The sequence below is a fragment of the Saccoglossus kowalevskii genome, chromosome 9 (genome assembly GCF_978046115.1).
Source record: "Saccoglossus kowalevskii chromosome 9, keSacKowa6.1, whole genome shotgun sequence".
Classification (NCBI taxonomy): domain Eukaryota; kingdom Metazoa; phylum Hemichordata; class Enteropneusta; family Harrimaniidae; genus Saccoglossus; species Saccoglossus kowalevskii.
The window spans coordinates 33,386,342-33,403,572 of record NC_140649.1 but is presented as its reverse complement, the minus strand read 5'-3'; the positions used below and the strand labels follow the sequence as shown (position 1 = coordinate 33,403,572).

At 37.1% G+C, this 17,231-nt stretch overlaps 1 protein-coding gene across 2 annotated transcripts; it reads right to left on the bottom strand.

Annotated features, from left to right (window-relative positions):
- Positions 1-4,019: 4,019 nt before the first annotated feature.
- On the bottom strand, positions 4,020-9,487 carry LOC144345459 (uncharacterized). Of its 2 annotated transcripts, XM_085503423.1 has the most exons (3): positions 9,355-9,486; positions 8,751-8,844; positions 4,020-8,270 (listed from the first exon to the last, which is right to left on the bottom strand). In XM_085503423.1, exon 3 carries the CDS (start codon positions 7,234-7,236, stop codon positions 4,498-4,500), a length of 2,739 nt encoding a protein of 912 aa, XP_085359549.1. In that variant the 5' UTR covers positions 7,237-8,270; positions 8,751-8,844; positions 9,355-9,486; the 3' UTR covers positions 4,020-4,497. The 2 variants fall into 2 exon arrangements, with proteins under 2 accessions (XP_085359549.1, XP_085359550.1); XM_085503424.1 differs by lacking the exon at positions 8,751-8,844 and having other exon boundaries at positions 9,355-9,487.
- Between the last annotated feature and the right edge of the window lie 7,744 nt (positions 9,488-17,231).

The window sequence follows — 17,231 nt, the reverse complement described above, 5'->3', positions numbered from 1 at the left end:
GAAACAGTAAAGTGAACAGTGGAACGTCATACCTTTCCATAGCACAATCGTCTCATAAAATCCTGGCTGGTCAGTTTGTTTGGCTATATAATATTCTGCCACTTTTATTTGATCTTCTTTAGAAGAGAGCAGTCGATGTGACCGTCGTGTGCTTCGAGTGCCCGCCATGCTTAACTTGTTGGCCTTTTCTCCATGCCCATATTATGCGCACGTCCACGCGAGTAGTAACATTTCTTCGCTTTCACATACGTTTTCCATTTTACATTGAAAGACAAGTACTGGAACCATGTGTTCCCCAATATTCTCGCTTTCGCGGTCTGAGCACCATTTTACCCGCAAAAAAATAATTCCTCGAAAAACATTAAAGTCCTCGCTTGCGCAATTCTTTGCGTTTAACGTGAGTGCTACGTCTTACAGCCGAATTCATGAAAGTTGGACGCACGACATACTTTTGTAACATGTTTACTAAAAAACGCGTTCAGACAGCGAAGTATGGTAATACAATACCATGATGCCAATGTACTCATTAGAAATACTTCATTCACAAAAAAAGATTTTAGTTTTGACAGGTAAATGAACAAACGTCCAGTCCTTGTGGAAGGCGAAATAAGATATCGCATTTTTAATAACTGACTAAATGGAGTAGCTCCAAATTACTTATGGCCAGAAAATGTCCCTAGGAGGGTCTGACCCAGTTTTCAAGAACGTTTCTTTCCTGTGTATTATCGAAACTAATTTAAAATACATGATTCATACTCATTTTGCTATATGATCTGAGGACTGTTTTGGAACCTGTCTCCGAGGACGTTTTATTTTTTGTGTATTATAAAAACCGTATACAAATATATTGCAAGTGTATGTTTCTTACTTATTTTGCTATATGATCTGAGGACTGTTTCTAGAACCTGTCTCCGAGGACGTTTCTTTTCTATGTATTATCAAAACCCTATACAAATTAATTGCAAGTGTATGGTTCATACTTATTTTGCTATATGATCTGAGGACTGTTTCTAGAACCTGTCTCCGAGGACGTTTCTTTTCTGCGTATTATAAAAACCGTATACAAATTAATTGCAAGTGTATGATTCATACTTGTTTTGCTATATGATCTGAGGACTGTTTCTAGAACCTGTCTCCGAGGACGTTTCTTTTCTATATGTTATAAAAACCGTCTACAAATTAATTGCAAGTGTATGATTCATACTTATTTTGCTATATGATCTGAGGACTGTTTCTAGAACCTGTCTCCGAGGACGTTTCTTTTCTGTGTATTATAAAAACCGTATACAAATTAATTGCAAGTGTATGATTCATACTTATTTTGCTATATGATCCGAGGACTGTTTCTAGAACCTGTCTCCGAGGACGTTTCTTTTCTATGTATTATAAAAACCGTATACAAATTAATTGCAAGTGTATGATTCATACTTATTTTGCTATATGATCTGAAGACTGTTTCTAGAACCTGTCTCCGAGGACGTTTCTTTTCTGTGTATTATAAAAACCGTATACCAATTAATTGCAAGTGTATGATTCATACTTATTTTGCTATATGATCCGAGGACTGTTTCTAGAACCTGTCTCCGAGGACGTTTCTTTTCTATGTATTATAAAAACCGTGTACAAATTCATTGCAAGTGTATGATTCATACTTATTTTGCTATATGATCTGAGGACTGTTTCTAGAACCTGTCTCCGAGGACGTTTCTTTTCTGTGTATTATAAAAACCGTATACAAATTAATTGCAAGTGTATGATTCATACTTATTTTGCTATATGATCCGAGGACTGTTTCTAGAACCTGTCTCCGAGGACGTTTCTTTTCTATGTATTATAAAAACCGTATACAAATTAATTGCAAGTGTATGATTCATACTTATTTTGCTATATGATCCGAGGACTGTTTCTAGAACCTGTCTCCGAGGACGTTTCTTTTCTATGTATTATAAAAACCGTGTACAAATTCATTGCAAGTGTATGATTCATACTTATTTTGCTATATGATCCGAGGACTGTTTCTAGAACCTGTCTCCGAGGACGTTTCTTTTCTATGTATTATAAAAACCGTGTACAAATTCATTGCAAGTGTATGATTCATACTTATTTTGCTATATTATCTGAGGACTGTTCTAGAACCTGTCTCCGAGGACGTTTCTTTTCTATGTATTATAAAAACCATCTACAAATTAATTGCAAGTGTATGATTCATACTTATTTTGCTATATGATCTGAGGACTGTTTTTTAGAACCTGTCTCCGAGGACGTTTCTTTTTTGTGTATTATCAAAACCGTTTATGAACTAATTGCAAGTGTATGATTCATACATATTTTGCTATATGACCTGATTTAGGTTGAGAATTACTTGCCAAGTAACTGAAAAAAACGTACTCAAATAGTATAGAGTATCCGTGTTAGATATTTCTAAATGTATGCTCATTAAAACTTGTGCATTGGTACTCTTGTTTATACCTCTGTTTTCATTTTTCCTGATCACATTGAATTTATGTCCCAGTTATTTGGATTAAACATGTTTGTTTGCGGGAAACACCGACATAGCGATATTTATAAATACTAATACGATTGTAACCGTGCCTGTTACATAACATATACTCTGCTTCCCCAAAATTGAATTAACTATCACGTATTAACTGATAGCAAAATACTGATATCCGCCGAAAAAGAATCTTTGACGCATGTGTACGAAGCTTCACCAAATGACAAATCCTACAGACGATGCAAGAGAAAATAAGTTAATGTCTATACTTAATAAAATATATAAGTAAAACAACTTCGCTCATGCAACATACTCCATGCAATTTTAGTCTTTATCGATTTTATGATTTTGGCGTTGTTTGTGGTGGCGGTGGTGGTAGAGACAGCCACATTTATTATTCCTTAAATTGGTCTTGGAAAAGCATATGGCGTTTGACAGTTCGACAAATCATGTACGATAAAAAAGAACAAACTGTTTCAACGAGGTTTATATTTCTTCATGAAATCAATTGCAGTGGATATTTATACGGCATTTACTAAAGTAGGCTTGATAGGCATATAGCACCGTTAACCTTGGTCCTATTTCCGACAGTGTGGGCAGAATTCTTTCACACAAAAACGTTTCTATAAAGTAACTAACACAGCGCATCATAAAGGTCAATACTGTAAAAAAATTCTTGGCAAGGAAAACCCCGAAATCACTATCAAAATATCAGCGTGATTGTTTATTTTCGTGTGAAATAATGCATGTTCAAGTTGTCAAAAATTTGCAAGATTATTTTTGTTAAATTGTTCAATGGTCATACATTATATTTTCGAGTATTTTTACAGTAAGTTTAAGTTGCTAAGACGTTTATTAATACGACATATTTTGATATTGTCGCACTTGATTCTAAATTTTTTGCAGGGTTGTCTATTATTGAGTGTTTTTAGAATAGATCTGTTTTTATCTAACGTGTACTCCCAGTATGGGCAGACATCGCATTTCGTATTGTTCAAACCAAAATAAATCACAATGTGAATGCGCACATGAGTTATTAGAACAAAACAAAATTCAATATCGGGATTTTGTTCTGTTTATTACAATGTGTTATTTAGCTTCACACATGTCCTACTACCTTGCGTACAGTGATATCCCATTCGGAGTACTAGCATACAATTCATGGGGCTCAACAATTTGAACTTTAAGTATAGGTTATTATTAGCGGACTGTCTGACATGTCAATAGCATTTTTGATTGTCGATGCTTTTTGAGTACACACTGTGGTTATATGTTCTAATACTTTCTAACAAATGTAATGACAGTCGGCAGCAGAGATTATGCCTACTATCAAAATCGAAATATTTGTAGTTATAAAACGGCATGTTCAACGGGATAAAAAATTGATGAATAAGATAGAGTCGTTACGTGCCCAATTCTAATATTCAAAACAAAGAACAAAAAAGGAAAGAACTCGGCTACACTTCAGTTAAACATTATCAACGACCACGACACTACATCGCCTGCTTCAGCAGTTGAGCGGATGTTCTTAAAATACGGCAAATTTATTACAAAATAACTACTTAAGACAAAACCAATTAATCCTATTCAAATTGCACAGGTTGCTTTTTACGTGTCTAAATTATTATAAAACACGCAGTGCATCAGACCACAGTGATCAGACAGACCTTTTTATTCGCGACCATGTACAATAGAGTTATCCATTTAAACAAATATCAGTCACATTATAGCCTGGTGGATTTAAAGGTTATTCGTGCCATGGCGGCTGTGTTGGGAGTTTTGTTACTGTAATTTCAGTTTATTCACCGCTTCGCGCAGTGAGATAACGTGATTGGCTATATTTGAATCTATGAATCTGAATATAGAAAATAAAATATATTGTAATATTGATCGGAATCTGTAGCACACCCACTGAGTGTAACATGTTATATATCAATGCACATTTCAAACATGACATGTAATTTTATCTTTTAATATTTTGCCTATTTTGTAGCAGCTGTCCCTCAGTTTGGGAAAGGTTCCTGGAAAACTAAACTGGGTAGCAAATAGCCGGCATAATTCGTGAGCAGTTGTCGCATGGTAATGTCCTTATGGAATTCTTTGTTTATAAGATGTATGCGATGGTGTTTATTGCGCACTGTAGTGGTCCCCGCGAAGTCATCAATGTAATTTACAGCGTCATAGCCTTCTTGGTGGTAAATGTACATCAGAGCATTAGTGCAGCGTTGACAATCCATTCCCGATGAGCGGAGTCCAAATGGGAGCTTGGTATCAATAAAAATATGACCTTTCCAGGTAATACCTAGGAGATGAAAGTCTACTGGATTCCAACGATAGCATCGCTGAATATCACATTTGAATAACAGGCATTCATGTCCACTGGAGTTGATTAAATTAACAAGGTTATCAATGAATGGGTACCGAAGCTTGAATGGTTCTCCTAAGTAAAGATCTTTTGATATGCCATCATTAACTGAGGTGTTGGTGGGAAATTCCATGATTACTCTGCGTTCTTGCAAGTTTTTCTTTGGGACTGTTAATAAAAGAGAGTGGGCTAGTTGAATGTTAAATGAGTTTGTCTTGTAGGGTCCCAGGAGTGCACAATGACTGACTTCTGTCAAGACATAGTTGTCAACATGAGATACGAATGCTACTGATGAATTGTGATTATGTAGCATAGTAACTGGCAGCATATCTGCCGCATAATTAATAGGCCAACCAAATTCTAAAAAGTTTGATACGATACTGTCATGGTAGCTGTTTAATGCTTGTCGCCACTGTGTAATGTCAAATGTAGATGGCACTGGTATATGACTGTAACAGTAATTTGGTTGGTGCAAGGCATAAACAATATTGTGTGTGTTAATAAGTTCGGCAACATTGTTTTGTAAAATTATAATAGGTGGCCAGTCTGATAATGGATCTGGCAAATTGTTGGTAAAAGTAACAGCGGATGTTGTAGCATTGGGTTGACAAGAATCAGTGCTGTAGTGTGGATAATAACACAATTTATTGTCATGATTGGTTGTTTCTGTTGATTGAGCTTTAGTGGTGTTGGTATAGTTTGTGGTGACTGTGATAATGGGCAGCAGCAAGTGCGCAGCAGAAATGACTGGATACTGTGACATTCTGACAGGTTGTGGTGCATCGGCAGCTATGTTGTTGGTTGGAGACAAGTGATTAGCATTGGTGGCAAGGTGGTCTATCTTTAGTTGTTTATCACTGGAGGCCATGCTATCAGATGGAGGCTGGTAGGCAGCATCGGTGACTACTTTATCAGATGAGGGCATGGGAGCAGCCTCGGTGGCAAGACCTAACAGTGGTTCAGCATCAGTGGCTAGGTTATTAGGAGGAGGTAAACATAGGTTGGCAGCAGCGGTGGCTACATTATCGGATGAGTGCATGGGAGCAGCATTGGTGGCGAGACGGAACAGTGGTTCAGCATTTGTGGCTAAGTTATTGGGAGGAGGTAAACATAGGTTGGAAGCAGCGGTGGCTACATTATCGGATGAGTGCATGGGAGCAACATCGGTAGCAAGACGTAACAGTGGTTCAGCATCAGTGGCTAAGTTATTGGGAGGAGGTAAACATATGTTGGCAGCAGCGGCGGCTACATTATCAGATGAGTGCATGGGAGCAGCATCGGTGGCAAGACGTAACAGTAGTTCAGCATCGGTGGCTAAGTTATTAGGAGGTAAACATAGGTTGGTAGCAGCGGTGGCTACATTATCGGATGAGTGCATGTGAGCAGCATCGGTGGCAAGACGTAACAGTAGTTCAGCATCGGTGGCTAAGTTATTAGGAGGTAAACATAGGTTGGTAGCAGCGGTGGCTACATTATCGGATGAGTGCATGTGAGCAGCATCGGTGGCAAGACGTAACAGTGGTTCAGCATCAGTGGCTAAGTTATTGAAAGGAGGTAAACATAGGTTGGTAGCAGCGGTGGCTACATTATCGGATGAGTGCATGTGAGCAGCATCGGTGGCAAGACGTAACAGTAGTTCAGCATCGGTGGCTAAGTTATTAGGAGGTAAACATAGGTTGGTAGCAGCGGTGGCTACATTATCGGATGAGTGCATGGGAGCAGCATCGGTGGCTACTTTATCAGATGAGTGCATGTGAGCAGCATCGATGGCAAGACGTAACAGTGGTTCAGCATCAGTGGCTAAGTTATTAGGAGGAGGTAAACATAGGTTGGCAGCAGCGGTGGCTACATTATCAGATGAGTGCATGGGAGCAGCATCTGTGGCAAGACGTAACAGTGGTTCAGCATCAGTGGCTAAGTTATTAGAAGGAGGTAAATATAGGTTGGCAGCAGCGGTGGCTACATTATCAGATGAGTGCATGGGAGCAGCATCTGTGGCAAGACGTAACAGTGGTTCAGCATCAGTGGCTAAGTTATTAGGAGGAGGTAAACATAGGTTGGCAGCAGCGGTGGCTACATTATCAGATGAGTGCATGGGAGCAGCATCTGTGGCAAGACGTAACAGTGGTTGAGCATCGGTGGCTAAGTTATTAGAAGGAGGTAAATATAGGTTGGCAGCAGCGGTGGCTACATTATCGGATGAGTGCATGGGAGCAGCATCGGTGGCAAGACGTAACAGTGGTTCAGCATCAGTGGCTAAGTTATTAGAAGGAGGTAAATATAGGTTGGCAGCAGCGGTGGCTACATTATCAGATGAGTGCATGGGAGCAGCATCGGTGGCAAGACGGAACAGTGGTTCAGCATCCGTGTATAGCATAGTCTAGACTGAGGAGTCGGTCATGCTTTGGATAGTGTGGGCAGTCTTTAGCCTGGTGAGATGATTGAATGGAGCGAATTTTTAAACATGGACGACAGATGTGCTTTTCCAGCTCACCAACGTAATTCTTGTGGTCTTTGACCATTGAACACTTGCCTTCCTGATATGCAGCACAATATCGGACTGTGGCAGATTTGGGTTTCTTTGTGAGCTTGCTATGTAAACATCTTGCCCTTTCTTTTTCAAATATATCATCCCATGACCTTCGACCTCGCTCAATGGCACGCAACACTTCAGCGTGGAATTGGCGAATTTCATCCCAGGCAAAGGTTTCAGAAAGGTTTAAAAGTTCCATCAAGTGCTCTCTGTGTGCTTGTTTATGTTTCTTACTTTCAATGTAGCTGATTATATACAATTCACCTCTGGTGAAGGTTGTCAAGCTGAGTTGGGCATAAGGAATTTCATCATAACAGCTCGGGTTTGTTTGGTGGCAGTCTCATTTTGGCTGGATGTATTCGTTGTGCTGGAAGAGTCACTGCTGCTGTCTGATGATGAGTTATGATCTACTAATTTGAGCTGCTTTTTGGTTTTCTTTATCGTTTTGGAGATGGAGTCGTCATATTTAGAACGGGCAGTTTTGGCTTGGATGGATTTAGCGGGAGGAGCGGTTGCTGTTAACGTTGATTTGAAAATTGCTGTTTTTGAGCATTTGTCGTTGTAATTCGATTTCCAGTTCTAGATTGTCATTTTCATGTCGTATAGAATCAAGCATTAGCTTCTGTTCTCGGCTTGTGGACCGGGAGGCGTGTTTGTTGGTTTTGAGGGCCGACATTCATGGAGTCGAATCACGAGATTCTTACGTCGCCATGTTGTTTCGTGGTCGTTCCGAGCGGGCGGTCTTTTCAAAATCAAAGATAAAAGAACTTTCACTGTTGAGTCGGCAAAATCTTCCCATCGGACCATTGTGTGAGCTTATGGGAACTGAGCAGGTGGAACTACGCATAGAACGGGGTGCCGTCGCCGTAAATAAACTTCTAGAACAGAAAAAATACAAGACAGCCTGAAAAACAAAATACTGAAGCAGACTGAGAATCTGCTGCCACTAGGTGGCGCTATATATTGATGGTTACACTGCAACAGAGATAAACTGAACAGGCAAATCTATATATGTGCAGCAATTAACCAAATTTATACTAAAAACAAATTTAACACTATTAGAGACATAATACAAATTAATTAGCCGTACAAACATGAAACATGGCAACTAATATTTGTCTGCTATTTGAGATGTACAATGTGAAACAATGTAATCCACATTATTAAAGTTTATAATACTTGAGATATTGACTAATTATTATACGAAAGTGTGAATCCGGTGATTATTATACAAAGCAGTTAAAAGACTCTAAGGCGTGGCCTTCACACATTCAACTTGCACATAGCCAATCAAACTAAGTACTGAACACGTCATATCTTTTGATTAATCGTTCACTATATTAATAAACTACAAATACCACACTGTCAGAAATAGCGGTCCGGATGGCAACGGTTATATCGTAATTAGTTCCAAATCACTGAGTCAAGTTCCGTCCAGGACATCGCACGAGCCTAAATGATGACAGATATAACACAGAGTAATGTAAAACTAATAAGGGGGCACACAATGTCACATATCATCAATGTACCAAATTTCATTGAAATGTGATTAGAAATTAAGATATCGATAGATGGTTTATCCATCGGATGGTTTATATAAACAAAGATGGCGACTTTGACTATTGCGCCGATCAATCAACGAGTACAACTGAGACGTTACCAAGCTTTAATTACATATTTTTTAGGTGATTGGAAGTTATCGAAGGAGTCACCGGCAGTAATTAATGCAAGTCGCACCCAGGTCAAACCTCTAACTGGTGATTTCTATTAAAATAGTGCATTGGATTGTGGGAAAATCCATGTTCATCAGCACAAATGTCGCACTTCCACAGCGCGACGACGAACGCCGTTTAAAGTAACATTTTCTGTAAACGAATACATTGAGGGACAAGCTCAATGGTAACAGTATTACATTGGGTAGTAATTATATCAGAGGTAGTAACAATAACTTTCAAATCGTACCTGTATCTGCTTTGGATGCACCAAATGCATCTAATAATGACACATACAGCACACCAAATGAGAAGAAACCGCCCCCGATAAGAGCATACACTATGAAGCCGGCGAACGCAATGAACCATCCATATCCTCCATCTGGTGGTTCGATACTATTGTTTGATGATTCAGGGCTACCAGGATTGCCCATGACTGCACAAAGTATGACTTACTTTGATCACAACAGAGTATAGCATCACCTGGTCTAAGCATTCATGAAGGCAGGAAACGCCACAGGGCAGGTGAACCCCCTAGTTTACTGATAGTTTGTCTAGATCGTTGATATCTGGTTGCCTGAGTTCTATCATTCATGTTTATTTTATGTTCTCAGGTTTATTTCATTCGTACACTGTGTCGAATTCTTAAAAAAAACATCCTTAAATTGTTTGATTAATCAACAAATTACTGATCGCTGTTCGCTGTATTTAAATTGATGTACAGGGAGTCTGTACTGTACCTAAATTGACAGGTTATTTGGGTCATGTTCCGTTATCAAAGGTTACAGTTCAATGAACTATCCCTGTATAGATGTTGTAATGTTACATGTTGCAGCTTACTCGATTAGAGAAACTGACAATAACGTTGCTCACAAGTGAAAGCTGGATTTATTCGAATACTTGGCAAAACTAATAAATGAGTTAACGTTTCAGAACCGAAAATTAGGTAAACTTAAAGAATGTATAATATTATCAGTAAAAAATCATCTGTATACGAAGTTCGCAAAAAGCATCCAGTCTTCAGAAGTCACTTCACTTTATTATTAGCACGTATTATGCTGTTATAATTATTATTTCCGACCGTTGTGAGATTGTATTTTCTAGATTCTTTGATTGAACGCAGCATTTACAGTTAGTTCAAAGTTGTGTTATGAATTAGTTTTCGCGTATCTGTTGACCGACTTATTTAGCTGATTACTAGTGAATGGCTGTGTTATATCTGTCATCATTTAGGCTCATGCGAGGTCCTGGACGGAACTTGACTCAGTGATTTGGAACTAATTACGATATAACCGTTGCCATCCGGACCGCTATTTCTGACAGTGTGGTATTTGTAGTTTATTAATATAGTGAACGATTAATCAAAAGATATGACGTGTTCAGTACTTAGTTTGATTGGCTATGTGCAAGTTGAATGTGTGAAGGCCATGCCTTAGAGTATTTTAACTGCTTTGTAATTGGTTAAGTTTTTGATACGTAATAAACAGTCTAAGTCCTTGGTCACAGAGAGAGGGAGAACTCCACGAGGCGAGAGAGTCTTGGTCAGTGCTGGGGAGAAATCCCGAGGAGGCAGTTTGCCTCGAGGCGTTCTCGATGTGTCTAATGACTAGCTATTGAAACGTATTTCGTTGTGTGCGTCTATTTGACTGTAAAGCTTAAGTGACTTTCCCGGTCCGGTACCTCAAGCAGACGAGATATAGAGACAGACGATATCCCCCCCCCCCGACACGTATTGGAGAAACCCCGAGGAGAAGAATTTCCCCATGATAGTTGCTTTGGGACAACGTTGATACAGTGTAACAATGTCGGCGCCGGTGATCTCTTGTCGGTGCGCAACTTAGCCAAAATAAAAAAACACGATCATTAAAAATTTGATCACTGTTATTACAAAGGAGGTAGAAGGTAATACATTTCGAGCGAAAGTATTCAATCGTTAGTTTTTTGGCTGTTGCCATATGGCAGCGGTGGACAAGGACTTTTCTTTCCCAATTAGTGACGGTATGGCTTGCCTGACAAGTATGAAGAAAATCGACCAAGTCAAAAAAATCAAGTTGAAAAACAGTTACTGGTGAAAAGTTACCCCAACTTTGAGGTCAAATTTCACAGTAATGAAAAAAGACATTAAAAAATAGTAACTTTGTATCTACACTCAAGCTGAGTATAATGAGCTACTAGGATGTTCTAGAATAGTAGGGTGAGATACATTTGGCGCGAAGGTATTCATGGCAACTATATATGGGTCAGAATTTAAAAAAAAAATACCAGGTGATGAAAAAAGATATAAAATATTCAAATAACAAGCTAAGTAGAATGAGCTATGTCCAATGTATTTAACTCTAAATTTGTTGGCGGAGATACATTTGGCGCGAAAATATTCAACACACGCACACACGTGATTTTAAAGGAGCGGATGATTTTTAGGACAATTCTAGCGGAGCGGATCGCCAATATAATTTCCAGTATGATCCTGCCAAAAGAGAGGCAGAAGTAAAACAAGACAATACACTTTATCTCCAACAGAGGGCGACCAGCATATTGTCACTGAAATACAGTGGGGCGATTACTTCAAATATTTCTCTTCAGTTATTATTTTGATAATTTGTTTGGAATATATTTCATTATGTAATGCTGTATGTTATATTCCTTGCATGGAAATCTATTTATTTAATTACAGTTACATGTATATCATGTCGGATTTTATTAAGCATAAACTTTTTTACATAAGATTAAAATTAATTTGAAGCATATACTCTATTCTAGTGTACAGTCTAACAAACATAGAGTAGACTGCACCACTCAATGCTGTATATAATAGATGCAAACAATATTTTCATATGTCCAGCATTGTCATATAATTTTCTACACTCAATGCAGGTAAGCAATACACCCAGAGTTGACCGTGCCATACGACCGGAATGCGATGCAACGTATATATATATCTACCACATTTCTCCATTTCTTTTGACGTACCAGATTATATTATATACCTATTAAGAGCCATGCATGTAAAGACGAACAACGGAAATTTGAAAAGACACGATTTATAAGTGACATACGAGTGTTGACGATGTTTTCAGCCATACAACACCAATCATGGTGGCAGTCTGTATTTGCGATATGATAATCCACAAACATGTTGTGTTCCATGCAGTTGAGGCCAACGCCAGTCTGAACTGTCTAGAATACTCAAATCGTCACATAATTGATGAGAAACACAACTTAATATTTAATAGAAAACACACCAAAAAACAAGATAAAGGGTTGAAAATACAATGCGTAAATGAGTCTATCTATTTGACAGACTCAACGCTGAATTGGAATGGTCTTCATTCAAATAGTGAATTAATTAACTTAATTACGGTTTTTGAAAAATACACTGTTTATATTTTCGTCTCTCTCAAAATTTCGTTTTAACTGATGAACAAGGTTACATTTGAGTGGTTTTTGTACGTTCATATTCAGACAATAAATTCAGACAAATATAGGTTAGCAATAGTGTTTCTACAATTCTACGTTTTATGTTTGAAGACAATGAATCGTTCGTTCATATAATTACTTTTATGCATAATTAATGAATTATGAATTAATGAATGCCCGTTACACGAATTTAAATCAAATAAATGATGTAATGGCGATCTGTGAGTAAACATGAAATTATGGAAGAGTGAATATGCATTGTAATTAAACTGTTGGAATAAAAGTTATATCTTCATTAGACTGTATTAAATCAGTATTCCGTTTTCCCCATCATTTGAAATAAAAAAAAGCACAAATCCGCCGACATTATAAAAAAATGTGCTCAGTCATGGAAAAACGCAGCATAGTCGTCTCCTAGAACATCACGCATACAATCTAAATGAGATAATAAATTGATATGTCATAAAGTAGTCTAGATTTCGTTTATGCGATTCCCAAAGTGACTCATATGAAATAAATGTATGTAAATATATGTCTACAAAATGTGTTCAATATTAATTTGACCTAGTTCCAACGAATATGTGCTAGATATATTACTTTGAATGAACAGTGATATCCTTAAACTTAATATTTTGACCGGCAAAGGCGTTAATCTATCTAGCACAGAGAACCAGAAAAATTATCACTACTTTAAAAGCCGTATTTTCATTCGTTCAAACCGCATTCGCACTGAATCGAACATAGAAATTCTCTTCATTTAGAGTAGGCGAACACTCTTTGTTTTCAAGCTCGTACAGCACAACATATTTTTGTCATTTCATTATTACTTTGTGTGTGAGAGATTATGCTCTGGGGTAGTACGGATATTCTCTCAATTAACCTCAAGTCTATGATATGTTTATAACAGTTATGAAGATAGTACAGGAAGAATACATTTGGGCGAATAGTAAGTTCAACTTATGGAGTTATCAAAATCGTTCTTGCAGAAAGTAACGATACACAACAGCCACCATAAAAGTTGCACCATGTCCATATGAAGCCATGCACCTATCAAGCCATGTCAATATTTAGTACAGTAGTAAATGAACTAGATGTTAGCGTTCTAATAAGTAATTAATAACAAATAGTATCTAATTGACGCCCGAGACAAATAGTCTATTATGGTAATCCCATGCCAGTGTATTTAAACTGGAACATTTAAAACTGGTAATTCCATAATCAAGTTTGACCTACATAGAACGTAAATTATGTATTAGGTGGGATACGATTCAAACTGCATTTTGTGAGATATTTTGTTTTTTCAAACGACAACTATTCTAACTGAACTCATTAACCATCATTAATTGCGACAGATTCATTCTTGGGCGGTTGGTAAAGCTTGTTTTTTTTCTGATAAAACTCTAGCTTCATAAATAGGTATGCCATTATAGGAACATTTATGTTCTTATGTATTAGTAAATGATTTGTCACCTTGTGGTATGTGTATGTGTTGATAATGTTTCCTATACCTATAGACTATGCACACTAAGGATGGATCACAGAAATTATAACATACGAGAATGAATAATTTAGTTATCACGATTTCGAGAACGAAAATCTCAAATCTATTTATTTGTTGAATTGTTTTTAGTTTTAAATTTTTCATCACCTCCCACGAAGGTCTTCGAATGGTAATCATATTTCTGCGTTTGAGGCTGTGAGGGTCTCTATGTCATAACTTTTTCACGTTGCTGGTAATACAAGTCTAAGTGTTTCAATGCCACGGCAAATTCATCGCCAGTGTCCGAATCATGCCAAGTTGTCACTAAACGTGAGCTAATACTGACATATATTCATTCAGAACCAATATATATATATATCTAATATACACTTTACTTTCAATATCCCAAAACCACGATAACTGAAGAATTATGGTGACAATCGAATTTATACAATGATCCTAATGTATATACTCACTTATGAAAGGCCCCATTCTTTACTAAATATAGAGTTCAAAATAACTGAAACACCGAGGTATTTATTTATTCATGTCGGTAGGGGGTCAAAGTTCGATCACCTGCTGCACATCACACGCTATTCTGAAATGTTTTGCACGAGTCCCTATGTCCTCTTCCAAAAGATTGTCAATTAAATTCTATTATAATAGTACTATATAAACTTGTTTAATAATATGTATAATTTTAGATCACCACAGATGACCAAATGTATCTGGCTGTATGTAAATAATATCAAAGAAAGCTTAGAAAGAACTCCCATGTGCTGAGAGTATTGGAGACACATTAAATTTAAAATTCAAAATTACTTGTACTTGATTGAGATAGTGATGGAAAAGCTGAAAACTAATAATGCAAATCAGAAAATTAATATGAACAGATTTGAGTGTAAAACTAATGAGGTCTGCGCAATGTAACAGACCATCTATGTACCAAGTTTTATTGAAATGTGATTGGAACCAAAAAAATATGAATTATTATGCTAATTAGGGAATTAATATAAACAGATTTTAACCCCAAACTAATCAGGTTTGTACATTGTCCTAGAGCATCGTTGTACCAAGTTTCATTGAAATGGAATAATTAGTACCTTAGATATCAGTGTGATAGCTTAAAATTGGTTAATTATGCAAATTAGTAATTAATATGTACAGAGATTAACCCACAATTATCCAGGTCTGTCTATTGTCCTACAGCATCCATGTACAAAGTTTCACTGAAATGAGATGATTAGTACTTGAGAAATCAGGGTGAAAGCTGAAAATTAATTATTTATGCAAATTAGGTAATTCATATGCACAATTATTTACCCTAAAACTAATCAGGTCTCTGGATAGTCCTAAAAGATCTATGTACCAACGTTCATTGAAATGTGATGATTAGTACTTGAGATATCTGTGGAAAAGCTGAAAATTAACTAATTATGCAAATTAGGTGATTAATATTCACAAATATTTATCCCAAAAATAATAAATGTACCAAGTTTCATTGAAATATAATGCTTACTACTTGAAACATCAAAAGCTGAAAATTTATTAATTATGCAAATTAGGTAATTAATATGCACTGATATTACCCTAAAAACTATCAGGTCTGTGCAGTGTCCTATGACATCTATGTACCAAGTTTCATTGAAATGTGATGATTAGTACATGATCAGTGGAAAAACCGAAAATTCACTAATCATTATGCAAATTAGGTAATTAGTAATTAGGTAATTTTTACCAAAAACTAATCAAAACCTAGAATTAGTTCAGAGCATATATGTACCAAGTTTCATCAAAATCCAATGAGTGGTTGTTTAGATATCAGTGGAACAGTCATGGAACAGCTAAAAATTAGCTAATTATCATGCAAATTAAGTTTGAATATGCACGGATTTTCACCAAAAACTAATCAAATCTGCGCACAAGTTCAGAGCATCTATATACCAAGTGTCATCAAAATCCAATGAGTGGTTCTTTAGATATCAATGGAACAGTCATGGAACAGCGAAACATTAGCTTATTATCATGCAAATTAGGTAATTAATATGCATGGAATTTTACCAAAATCTAATCAAATCTGTGCATTGGCCTAGAGCATCTATGCACCAAGTTTCATAAAAAACTGATGTATGGTTCTTGAGATATCAGTGGAAAAGACGGACACACATACACACATACATACATACACATACAGACAGACACACTAACTGCAAAGAATTCCATTTTGTGCTTCGCACATGGGAGTCAAAAATAATGTACAATGCACGTTATAACCTTATTAAATAAAACAAGTCATTGAAAATGACACAGTCCCCGTTAAATTTTTGAAAGTTCTCTTTGTGCTCATCATATTAAAGCGGAGGGGTTGTCGCGAGCGTGTCCTTGAAACTTGAGTTCCAAGTGGCGTATACAACATATTGTTTATTTACATCAAAACACGTATTCCGTGTAGTAGTAATATGGCCAAAAATAAAAACAGCCGTTATTCGGCCATCTTTGATCTGATTATGAAACACACTGATATGTATGACGTATGTGCCAAATATGAATGAAAATGGTACATAAATTGTGGAAATATAGTAGTAAGGCCAAAAAGTCAGATGGCTGTCAATCAGCCATCCTTGACCAGATTTTGAAACAAATTGTCATGGACATGCATCCTAACATGTATAAAGTACATGTATGTGCCAAATTTGAATGAAAACTGACAGAGCACGTCCAAGATTCCACATATAAAAAAAAGATGCCTGCCAGTCCACCATCTTTGATCCAATTGCGAAATAAATCGTCAGGGACATGTATCATAACATGTATAATCCATGTACCAAGTTTGAATGACAACTGACAAAGCATGTCCAAAATACGACATTTTCAAAAAACAAGATGGCTGCCAGTCGGCCATCTTTGATCCAATTGTGAAATAAATCATCATGGACATGTATCCTAACATGTCTAATCTATGTACCAAGTTTGAATGAAAACTGACAAAGCATGTCCAAAATACAACATTTTCAAAAAACAAGATGGCTGCCAGTCGGCCATTTTGAATCGAATCGCTAAACCACTGCATGTGCATATGTCCCACATAAAGTACTAGGCACATGCAAAGAATGAACGGGATCGGTCCAAGGGATTCTGAGATATGACTCTGGACGGACGGACGGACGCACAGACGCACGGACGGAGACCGAATTATAAGTCCCCGTTTTCGGACTTCGTCCGAACGGGGA

Excerpts from the sequence above, each read along its gene's own strand:
- LOC144345459 (XM_085503424.1), bottom strand. The coding sequence starts at position 7,236 with ATGCTATACACGGATGCTGAACCACTGTTCCGTCTTGCCACCGATGCT.